Source organism: Biomphalaria glabrata, chromosome 6 (assembly GCF_947242115.1).
Source record: "Biomphalaria glabrata chromosome 6, xgBioGlab47.1, whole genome shotgun sequence".
NCBI classification, from domain to species: Eukaryota; Metazoa; Mollusca; class Gastropoda; family Planorbidae; genus Biomphalaria; species Biomphalaria glabrata.
This window is the reverse complement of record NC_074716.1, coordinates 20,278,955-20,291,672: the sequence shown is the minus strand read 5'-3', so window position 1 is coordinate 20,291,672 and position 12,718 is coordinate 20,278,955. Positions and strand designations below refer to the sequence as shown.

The window sequence follows — 12,718 nt, the reverse complement described above, 5'->3', positions numbered from 1 at the left end:
GAATGGATTGTTTAGTTGACTCTATTAGTTGAACATAAAGTAAGAATGGATTGTTTAGTTGACTCTATTAGTTGAACATAAAGTAAGAATGGATTGTTTAGTTGACTCTATTATCTGAACATAAAGTAAGAATGGATTGTTTAGTTGACTCTATTAGTTGAACATAAAGTAAGAATGGATTGTTTAGTTGACTCTATTAGTTGAACATAAAGTAAGAATGGATTGTTTACTTGACTCTATTATCTGAACATAAAGTAAGAATGGATTGTTTAGTTGACTCTATTAGTTGAACATAAAGTAAGAATGGATTGTTTACTTGACTCTATTAGTTGAACATAAAGTAAGAATGGATTGTTTAGTTGACTCTATTATCTGAACATAAAGTAAGAATGGATTGTTTAGTTGACTCTATCAGCTGAACATAAAGTAAGAATGGATTGTTTACTTGACTCTATTATCTGAACATAAAGTAAGAATGGATTGTTTAGTTGACTCTATTAGTTGAACATAAAGTAAAAATGGATTGTTTAGTTGACTCTATTAGTTGAACATAAAGTAAGAATGGATTGTTTAGTTGACTCTATCAGTTGAACATAAAGTAAGAATGGATTGTTTACTTGACTCTATTATCTGAACATAAAGTAAGAATGGATTGTTTAGTTGACTCTATTAGTTGAACATAAAGTAAGAATGGATTGTTTAGTTGACTCTATTATCTGAACATAAAGTAAGAATGGATTGTTTAGTTGACTCTATTAGTTGAACATAAAGTAAGAATGGATTGTTTAGTTGACTCTATTAGTGGAACATAAAGTAAGAATGGATTGTTTAGTTGACTCTATTAGTGGAACATAAAGTAAGAATGGATTGTTTAGTTGACTCTATTAGTTGAACATAAAGTAAGAATGGATTGTTTAGTTGACTCTATTATCTGAACATAAAGTAAGAATGGATTGTTTAGTTGACTCTATTAGTTGAACATAAAGTAAGAATGGATTGTTTAGTTGACTCTATTAGTTGAACATAAAGTAAGAATGGATTGTTTAGTTGACTCTATTAGTGGAACATAAAGTAAGAATGGATTGTTTAGTTGAATCTATTAGTGGAACATAAATTAAGAATGGATTGTTTACTTGACTCTATTATCTGAACATAAAGTAAGAATGGATTGTTTAGTTGACTCTATTAGTTGAACATAAAGTAAGAATGGATTGTTTAGTTGACTCTATTATCTGAAAATAAAGTAAGAATGGATTGTTTAGTTGACTCTATTAGTTGAAGATAAAGTAAGAATGGATTGTTTAGTTGACTCTATTATCTGAACATAAAGTAAGAATGGATTGTTTAGTTGACTCTATTAGTGGAACATAAAGTAAGAATGGATTGTTTACTTGACTCTATTATCTGAACATAAAGTAAGAATGGATTGTTTAGTTGACTCTATTAGTGGAACATAAAGTAAGAATGGATTGTTTACTTGACTCTATTATCTGAACATAAAGTAAGAATGGATTGTTTAGTTGACTCTATTAGTGGAACATAAAGTAAGAATGGATTGTTTAGTTGACTCTATTAGTGGAACATAAAGTAAGAATGGATTGTTTAGTTGACTCTATTATCTGAACATAAAGTAAGAATGGATTGTTTACTTGACTCTATTATCTGAACATAAAGTAAGAATGGATTGTTTAGTTGACTCTATTAGTGGAACATAAAGTAAGAACGGATTGTTTACTCGACTCTATCAGTTGAACAAAAAGTAAGAATGGATTGTTTAGTTGACTCTATTAGTGGAACATAAAGTAAGAATGGATTGTTTAGTTGACTCTATTAGTTGAACATAAGGTAAGAACGGATTTAAAATATTTGTATAGATCTATTAACATCTAATAGAAAATCTGCCTACAAACTGAATTGAAGTTACTTACAATTGCTAATGCTGTCATTGTTGATTCTGTTCTCAAGTACGAATAGAGATTATAGGGTTAGTTTTTTAATGTTAGTATTATAATGAGCAGTATCCAACAATAAACAAAAAAGAACATAAGAATCGTAATGTGATCTGTCTTGCTGCTTCACAGTGATGGAGAGTACAATTGTATCACACTGGTCAGAATAGAAAAACAATAAAAATCGTCGAAATTATTTCATCCAAAATTTAATTTGTCGTTTTAGTGAACTGCTCTTTGTATCTACCCGTCCATTGGGAATGAATAGACAACTTGCCCTATGTCACAGGCGTAGCGCCCATCTTGATTAGCGCACTGAGCACACACACATACGCATTTACACACACTCGTAATATTTTATCAGCACTTTACTAATTACGGGTTCCAGCAAACTGCAGTGTGTGTTTGAGTTGATTGTGTTTGATACATTACGACTAAAAATGGGCTGTGTGCGACACTCTGGACGTGTGACGAATGATATCAAGCCCCTGATTAGATAACAGTAGCCTTGGCCATGCTTTACATCATCAAACACACATCCACACAACTTGTTGTTAGAGTGACAATACACTGGCCCATGTCGATACAACCGTTTATTATTTGAGTCGTTTCGTAGGTGATAGCTTTAGCTAACAGGTAAAGAAATCTTGAAATCATTTCCAGGGCAACGTTTCGGAAACCTCTGTGACTCATAGCAGATGCTAATTTAAGGGGCAAAAAGTAACAGAGTGGTGGCAGGTTTCCAAAAGTAAAAACTTAGCGCCTGAGCTACCAATCAAACCGTTTCTTTTGTCGAATCACTTTTCGGCGGGGCTCAGTTCCGCGCTGGGGGAGCTCACAGCCAGATCCCCTTGCTGGCAATGGCGGGGAGTCTACAATTTTTCCACTAACTCCAAGAAGAACCTATTCTAGTGTACAATAAACGTCTTCCGAAAGAATGAAGGGTCAGAATGTAATAAAGTTTAATTATGTACACACACACATATTTTTTTTTTGCTGGGGGGGGGGAGAAAAAAATCCCCCTCCCCGAAAACAAAACCTTGCTACGCCCATGTATATCACATATACACCCATATATTAAACGTGCGATAAGTATGTTTGGGTGGCTATCTAGCTACAGTCACTCATTGTTCAAACTTGACTGCTTTAGTCAAAGTGCATTTTTTTACTTTTTTTTTTTTTGTACACTCGTTGGGTGTTACCCGGTGCGGACTAAACCCACCTCCCCCCCCCCGCCCGATTATAATGAATTCCCTAGAGGCGACTGAAAAAAAAAGATGTTCTCGTGTATCTCAGGTCACAACTGTCGAAATTCTTCTTCAGATCTCTTTTGCAAGACAAAAACAGACCCGCTCGTTGTCAGCTCAGAATTCAAGTAAATGAAGGCAGCAATATTTGTTGGAAGTATTTAGAAATTCTCTTTAGACATTAGAAATAACGTGTCCAATAAAACATGCGGGAACAAAGATAGATCCTTCTTCAACCACCACCATTTCTTTAGTCAATAAGACGTCACGTGACACCGGCGCACCGCTACGATATGAGCCGGTGGTACAGACGTGGTGAATGTTGTAACTAAACAACAGCGCCAACTTCTGTAAACTCTGTAAACACAAGAGTGTTAAATGAAGTTGACTCAGCCTCATTACTGTTGAAATCTGATGAGAAAGTCTACAACTGGGTCAGCACGTGAAATCAATAGTTCTGATATTTGTTTCACAGGCAAGAGATGAGAACTTGATGCGAGAGATCAAGGGTTCGACTGAACATGGAAAGAAAATTTGCATTTGGAGACCAAATTCAGGTGACAAGTACTGACAAGGCTCAGTTCGACGAGGTAAAAGTCCGACATGAAGGCAACGAGTCTACAGTTGAAATAGGAAAATATAAGATTTAGTAGAAGTAGAGGAATATCTTCTTTATTTTAAAGACAGAGGTGTTTCTTTATATCTTAGAGACAGAGGTGTTTCTCTTTATCTTAGAGACAGAGGTGTTTCTTTTTATCTTAGAGACAGAGGTGTTTCTTTTTATCTTAGAGACAAGAGGTGTATAATTTCTTCTGACATCTCTGTCTGACAATTGAGACATACTTGTAATAACTTACTCTGCGACAGTCGCACAACAGAGGGCACTGTCATAGTGCTACCTGCTGATGTCTTGAATGATCAAGTCTGGCTCTCTTCATCACTAATCCAATTTGATACTGAGATCTCGACATAAAAAAAACACAACAAAACACTAAAACTCGGTTCTAATAGAAACAGTTGAAGCTTCCTTTGACCTTGTTGTAAAGAAACCAACAAAAATCAGACATTCCAAACATATATGTTAATGTCTTTGCCAACGTTTCCTTGATAACTGGAAGAAAAGACTCCGCATGGTAATTGACTTCTTGTCAACCAATAGACCACTAAGAGTAAACAAGGGATAAACACCAGAAACAAGAGACTCTATGTACACATTGAGTGTATAGTCTCAGTGTTATTTGTTTACTGGTTGAGGAGTCTAAGATTACGTAGATCTATCTCTATATATAGTCAGGTGAAACCTTGCGTTGAGTCGTGTTTGAAGTGGAGATATGTACAGAACAACGTTTGAAGAGTTCAGTGAAAGCAGTCAACCTGCAGAGTGTACGGGTGTAGCGCTACTCATGGACCAAAACAGGTAAAACATAGTTGGATTCAGTAAATACTGTTCTACAGTGTCTTAACAAAGTAGTGGGTCAACCTATCTCTGGACTACATTGTTTAAAGAACATGACCAGGAGTGTCATGGTTGATCGATGAAGCCTTGAAGATAAAATTCAGAATCTCCTTGACGATCAAGATTTCGGAATTCAATGTTAATGAAAGTTCACCTAGTTGTAATTTGCACCGTCAATTACAAGACTTTGAACTGAGCATCAATTAGAAGTTTTTGAACTGTACGTCAATAAGAAGTTTTTGAACTGTACGTCAATAAGAATTTTTTTTAACTGTAAGTCAATTAGAAGTTTTTGAACTGTACGTCAATTAGAAGTTTTTGAACTGTAAGTCAATTAGAAGTTTTTGAACTGTAAGTCAATTAGAAGTTTTTGAACTGTACGTCAATTAGAAGTTTTTGAACTGTACGTCAATTAGAAGTTTTTGAACTGTTTGTCAATTAGAAGTTTTTGAACTGTACGTCAATTAGAAGTTTTTGAACGGTAAGTCAATTAGAAGTTTTTGAACTGTAAGTCAATTAGAAGTTTTTGAACTGTACGTCAATTAGAAGTTTTTGAACTGTACGTCAATAAGAAGTTTTTTTTAACTGTATGTCAATTAGAAGTTTTTGAACTGTAAGTCAATTAGAAGTTTTTGAACTGTACGTCATTTAGAAGTTTTTGAACTGTAAGTCAATTAGAAGTTTTTGAACTGTTCATCAATTAGAAGTTTTTGAACTGTACGTCAATTAGAAGTTTTTGAACTGTACGTCAATTAGAAGTTTTTGAACTGTACGTCAATTAGAAGTTTTTGAACGGTAAGTCAATTAGAAGTTTTTGAACTGTAAGTCAATTAGAAGTTTTTGAACTGTACGTCAATTAGAAGTTTTTGAACTGTAAGTCAATTAGAAGTTTTTGAACTGTTCATCAATTAGAAGTTTTTGAACTGTACGTCAATTAGAAGTTTTTGAACTGTACGTCAATTAGAAGTTTTTGAACTGTACGTCAATTAGAAGTTTTTGAACTGTACGTCAATTAGAAGTTTTTGAACTGTAAGTCAATTAGAAGTTTTTGAACTGTACGTCAATTAGAAGTTTTTGAACTGTTTGTCAATTAGAAGTTTTTGAACTGTACGTCAATTAGAAGTTTTTGAACGGTAAGTCAATTAGAAGTTTTTGAACTGTAAGTCAATTAGAAGTTTTTGAACTGTACGTCAATTAGAAGTTTTTGAACTGCACGTGATATTGTTGTGCATACAAGAGTCAGACTGCTTCTTCTTTGAAGTGCTTTTTTTTTTGTTTATGAAGAATAATTAGGACAATTTTAATTGTATTTTTATCGTTTTTCTTGAATAGAGTCTCCAAATTCACTGTGGATTTTTACAAAGCTTCTATCAACTCACTCTGTTGTCTGTCTGTCTGGTCAAAGTTTGAACATGATTTTTTCTCCTATTTTCAATTCTCGGATCAAGTTGAAACTTTGCACAATTATTCATTGTACCGAACAAGACATGAATCAATAAAAAAAAAAAGTGACCAATTAGTTAATTAATTATTGGTGATTAGGCTTATTATTTTGTTTGATATCGAAATACGGGGAATAACAGCTACTTAATGTGAGATGTAGATGTATACAGATTTATTCCCCTTATTATGTTTTGACATGTTTTTTTCCCTATTTCTCATTCTCGGATCAAGTTGAAATTTTGCATAATTATTTATAGTCGATGACAATACACGAATCAATCCAAAAAATAATTAATTAGAACTAGTTAATTGATTTTGTTTTATATCACAGAAAGGACATTTTGTTTAAATAAATTGCATTAATTAGCTGTTCTTTCCCTTAGATAACCTTTGCTGATGTTTTTTTTTTCTTTTGCTCGTTCTGAATTCCGGTCACTCCAGAAGATAAGCTTCATCTATTACTCTGCTTCGCCACGTTCTTTTTTACCTTCCTCTGTGTCTTGTGCCCTGGAGGGGGGTCCACTCTAAGGCCTGCCTAGCTCTGTTGTTCGTATCTTTTTTAAAGGTGAGACCAATCCATCTCCACTTTCTAAGATCTGCAACTCTAAATTTCCCTGTCCACCTATCACAGTTTGGTGTTTTCTATTTTGTCCCAATACTGTGAGATTTATTTTATTAGATATCTTATTGGTGACTATAACTAGCAACCCATAGCAACCCATAGCAACCCTCCATGAATTACGTTCTAATATTGACAACTCTTCACACCATTGAAATGTTAGACTCATTGGTGACGTCCTGCGAGGCTAGTTCGTAGATTCTAAGGTCTTTCTACAACTAATATATCGAGCACTGTTCCTATCTATAAATATGACTTTAGAACAACAAATCTAGTAACTCCCTCCGTCTGGGTGGAATCTTGTCACATGATTTCTTCCGCTACCCAATCCTGGATCAATATGAAACTTTGCACCATTATTTATTGTCGATGGCAAAAATAAAATGAATCAATTTAAAATATTAACCACTTAAGTTATCAAGTAGTCGTAATTAAGTAATATTTTTTTAATAGAAATGTACTTCGCTATGGATAGATAGATCTTTGTCGTTCGCTAAAAAAAATGTAATCTCAGATTAGACAATAAAACCTTGTACTTGTTTAATTACTTGAATAGCTCAGTCGCTAAAGAAGTCGACTTGCAATCATGGAGCTTAGAGAACCGAGTTCAATCAACTTGAGTGCGGTTGGTCGTAATGCTGGCCACATGACATCCTCGTTATCCGTAGGTCAAAGAAACAGATGACCTTTACATCATCTGCCCTATAGAACTTAATCATCTTCTTTTTTGAAGTAACGCCTGTACTATATATGATAAGGTCTGGAATGGGTAGGAGGACTACTTGTGAAAAGGCAGCATGGAAACCTTCTCCCAGATACCGCTCCCAGATTGGACCATAGAGCCCAGAGCATGCTTTAAGCATGAAAGTTGCGCTAAACAATTACTAAAAATATTTACAATCTCACAAATTTAGTATCTATTAAAAAAAAACATGACTGATTCAAAATAATTGATTCCATTTCACTAAATATATGCTTTTTAAAAAGTATATGTATATTACTTGTTATACACTTAGTCTTTAGAATGACTTTGACTGCTAAAGACTGTCAGAATGATGTCAACATAAATTCTATGGGTTCGAGGATTGTCTGTTTATTTTCATTAGCAAGTAACAACAGAAAAAGAATGTAGTTATAACCAGTGACCTACAACCAATAGGGCTTGGGGGCCACATGGGCCATTGGGCCTTGTAAGAAAACAAAAACAAAAATGTGTTGACTTAAGTTGACTGAGAGTTTAGATGTGTCAAGTTCTGACATAATTTTATTTAGCATCCACTGTATAGTCATTGTGATCAAATTATATCTCCACTAAAATACGCCCACCCCCCCCCCCCCTCCAAAAGATGAGTCTGTCTGTGGGTGGTTAACTGAACCAACCACCCGTGCCGCGGTCTTACTGACCAGCATCTTTCATTTAATATTTACTAATGGTTGAATTTGAGATTAAAGTGTACTGCAACATAATTTACAAATGGGTAAAAATAACAATTTGTCGCAAATGTAATGTATATATTTAACTCATTTTTTTTTAAATAAAATGTTATTTCTGTAGATACTAACCCTTTAAATTTTGTTACAGGAACTTTTAATTTTTCTTTTTTTTTCCCAGAAGACCTGCAGAGACTAACTACATAGATCCTTACTCCCCAATGTGTCAGGTACCACTGCCTGGTCATTGGTCTGATTACAACAACGTCAGAAGACGCAACCAAAGGGAACGTGATCGAGTCCGTTACGTCAATGAGAGTTATGAAACATTGAAACAACGCCTTCCACTAGACAACAACAGAAGAATTAGTAAGGTACAGTCAATCAATAATAGGGTACAGTCAATCATTAGTAAGGTACAGTCAATCATTAGTAAAGTGCAGTCAATTATTAGTACAGTACAGTCAACCATTAGTAAGGTAGTCAGTCAATCATTAGTAGAATACAGTCAATAATTAGTAAGGTACAGTCAATCATTAATAAGGTACTATCACACACCTACCCCTTTGTAGACACTGCGCCCACCCTTATGAAACCATAAACCAAATCCACTTCGAATGCTCCTTCCTAATCCACCCTACTTCCACTACAGCCCAACAACACCCTATACGGCAGAGCTGAACAACTGAAGAGAACAGCACACAATTTCTCCTTGGCAGTCTACAGAAGAGCTTACAGCTCAGCAGCGCTGGCTAGAAGAAGAATAATTAATGAACTATCTCTCATTAGTAGTATTTTTTTAAATATCTTTTTTTTTAATTTAGTTGGATACATTTTAGTTTGATTCGGAGTCCTTGACATTGTTTAGTTTATCGTTATAAATCCTCTTGAAGTCTGTTTCTACTTGACCTGAACTGCTGAGCTGTTCCATAGACATACATCTGCTTCCATAGATCTCGAGCTTTGTTGTTGAGACTTGTTTGTTTTTTTTTTGTCTTTAGGTTCAGACGTTGAGGTATGCCATTGAGTACATTCGTCGGCTCCAGAAGATCTTGACAGATATGTAGACACTTACTTCGCCATCACGACATTGTTATCTATGATACTCTACATTGAACTTTGACAGATATGTAGCACATACTTCGCCATCACGACATTGTTATCTATGATACTCTACATTGAACTCTGACAGATATGTAGACACATACTTCGCCATCACGACATTGTTATCTATGATACTCTACATTGAACTTTGACAGATATGTAGACACATACTTCGCCATGACGACATTGTTATCTATGATACTCTACATTGAACTCTGACAGATATGTAGACACTTACTTCGCCATGACCACATTGTTATCTATGATACTCTACATTGAACTCTGACAGATATGTAGACACTTACTTCGCCATCACGACATTGTTATCTATGATACTCTACATTGAACTCTGACAGATATGTAGACACTTACTTCGCCATGACGACATTGTTATCTATGATACTCTACATTGAACTCTGACAGATATGTAGACACATACTTCGCCATGACCACATTGTTATCTATGATACTCTACATTGAACTCTGACAGATATGTAGACACTTACTTCGCCATCACGACATTGTTATCTATGATACTCTACATTGAACTCTGACAGATATGTAGAAACTTACTTCGCCATGACGACATTGTTATCTATGATACTCTACATTGAACTCTGACAGATATGTAGACACATACTTCGCCATGACGACATTGTTATCTATGATACTCTACATTGAACTCTGACAGATATGTAGACACTTACTTCGCCATCACGACATTGTTATCTATGATACTCTACATTGAACTCTGACAGATATGTAGACACTTACTTCGCCATGACCACATTGTTATCTATGATACTCTACATTGAACTCTGACAGATATGTAGACACTTACTTCGCCATGACGACATTGTTATCTATGATACTCTACATTGAACTCTGACAGATATGTAGACACTTACTTCGCCATGACCACATTGTTATCTATGATACTCTACATTGAACTCTGACAGATATGTAGACACTTACTTCGCCATGACGACATTGTTATCTATGATACTCTACATTGAACTCTGACAGATATGTAGACACTTACTTCGCCATGACCACATTGTTATCTATGATACTCTACATTGAACTCTGACAGATATGTAGACACTTACTTCGCCATGACGACATTGTTATCTATGATACTCTACATTGAACTCTGACAGATATGTAGACACTTACTTCGCCATCACGACATTGTTATCTATGATACTCTACATTGAACTCTGACAGATATGTAGACACTTACTTCGCCATCACGACATTGTTATCTATGATACTCTACATTGAACTCTGACAGATATGTAGACACTTACTTCGCCATGACGACATTGTTATCTATGATACTCTACATTGAACTTTGACAGATATGTAGCACATACTTCGCCATCACGACATTGTTATCTATGATACTCTACATTGAACTCTGACAGATATGTAGACACATACTTCGCCATCACGACATTGTTATCTATGATACTCTACATTGAACTTTGACAGATATGTAGCACATACTTCGCCATGACGACATTGTTATCTATGATACTCTACATTGAACTCTGACAGATATGTAGACACTTACTTCGCCATGACCACATTGTTATCTATGATACTCTACATTGAACTCTGACAGATATGTAGACACTTACTTCGCCATGACCACATTGTTATCTATGATACTCTACATTGAACTCTGACAGATATGTAGACACTTACTTCGCCATGACCACATTGTTATCTATGATACTCTACATTGAACTCTGACAGATATGTAGACACTTACTTCGCCATGACGACATTGTTATCTATGATACTCTACATTGAACTCTGACAGATATGTAGACACTTACTTCGCCATCACGACATTGTTATCTATGATACTCTACATTGAACTCTGACAGATATGTAGACACTTACTTCGCCATCACGACATTGTTATCTATGATACTCTACATTGAACTCTGACAGATATGTAGACACTTACTTCGCCATGACGACATTGTTATCTATGATACTCTACATTGAACTCTGACAGATATGTAGACACTTACTTCGCCATGACGACATTGTTATCTATGATACTCTACATTGAACTCTGACAGATATGTAGACACTTACTTCGCCATGACGACATTGTTATCTATGATACTCTACATTGAACTCTGACAGATATGTAGACACTTACTTCGCCATGACGACATTGTTATCTATGATACTCTACATTGAACTCTGACAGATATGTAGACACTTACTTCGCCATGACGACATTGTTATCTATGATACTCTACATTGAACTCTGACAGATATGTAGACACTTACTTCGCCATGACGACATTGTTATCTATGATACTCTACATTGAACTCTGACAGATATGTAGACACTTACTTCGCCATGACGACATTGTTATCTATGATACTCTACATTGAACTCTGACAGATATGTAGACACTTACTTCGCCATCACGACATTGTTATCTATGATACTCTACATTGAACTCTGACAGATATGTAGACACTTACTTCGCCATCACGACATTGTTATCTATGATACTCTACATTGAACTCTGACAGATATGTAGACACTTACTTCGCCATCACGACATTGTTATCTATGATACTCTACATTGAACTCTGACAGATATGTAGCACATACTTCGCCATGACGACATTGTTATCTATGATACTCTACATTTAACTCTGACAGATATGTAGACACTTACTTCGCCATGACCACATTGTTATCTATGATACTCTACATTGAACTCTGACAGATATGTAGACACTTACTTCGCCATCACGACATTGTTATCTATGATATTCTACATTGAACTCTGACAGATATGTAGACACTTACTTCGCCATGACGACATTGTTATCTATGATACTCTACATTGAACTCTGACAGATATGTAGACACTTACTTCGCCATGACCACATTGTTATCTATGATACTCTACATTGAACTCTGACAGATATGTAGACACTTACTTCGCCATCACGACATTGTTATCTATGATACTCTACATTGAACTCTGACAGATATGTAGACACTTACTTCGCCATGACGACATTGTTATCTATGATACTCTACATTGAACTCTGACAGATATGTAGACACTTACTTCGCCATCACGACATTGTTATCTATGATACTCTACATTGAACTCTGACAGATATGTAGACACATACTTCGCCATGACGACATTGTTATCTATGATATTCTACATTGAACTCTGACAGATATGTAGACACTTACTTCGCCATCACGACATTGTTATCTATGATACTCTACATTGAACTCTGACAGATATGTAGACACTTACTTCGCCATGACGACATTGTTATCTATGATACTCTACATTGAACTCTGACAGATATGTAGCACATACTTCGCCATGACGACATTGTTATCTATGATACTCTACATTGAACTCTGACAGATATGTAGACACATACTTCGCCATGACGACATTGT

At 35.3% G+C, this 12,718-nt stretch overlaps 2 protein-coding genes across 2 annotated transcripts in view; one reads left to right on the top strand and one right to left on the bottom strand.

Moving 5' to 3' along the window:
• Nucleotides 1–2,293, bottom strand: part of LOC106051067 (uncharacterized) — a 124,618-nt gene extending 122,325 nt beyond the window's left edge. The window contains exon 1 of the mRNA XM_056032755.1: nt 1,929–2,293. Coding sequence (XP_055888730.1) covers nt 1,929–1,946 — 18 coding nt within the window. The 5' untranslated portion in view covers nt 1,947–2,293. The remainder of the gene's footprint in view (nt 1–1,928) is intronic.
• Nucleotides 2,294–4,518: 2,225 nt separating this feature from the next.
• On the top strand, nt 4,519–9,692 carry LOC106070679 (helix-loop-helix protein 6-like). The gene is made up of 3 exons (XM_013230633.2): nt 4,519–4,613; nt 8,327–8,519; nt 9,147–9,692. Exons 1-3 carry the CDS (start codon nt 4,528–4,530, stop codon nt 9,210–9,212), a joined length of 345 nt encoding a protein of 114 aa, XP_013086087.2. The 5' UTR covers nt 4,519–4,527; the 3' UTR covers nt 9,213–9,692.
• Nucleotides 9,693–12,718: the final 3,026 nt, after the last annotated feature.

What these genes read in the sequence shown, in the direction of transcription:
- LOC106070679 (XM_013230633.2), top strand. Translation starts at nt 4,528, where the DNA reads ATGTACAGAACAACGTTTGAAGAGTTCAGTGAAAGCAGTCAACCTGCA. An exon ending in CTACTCATGGACCAAAACAG is followed by an intron (nt 4,614 to 8,326) that starts GTAAAACATAGT and finishes TTTTTTTCCCAG; the next exon opens with AAGACCTGCAGAGACTAACT. An exon ending in ACAACAGAAGAATTAGTAAG is followed by an intron (nt 8,520 to 9,146) that starts GTACAGTCAATC and finishes TTTTGTCTTTAG; the next exon opens with GTTCAGACGTTGAGGTATGC.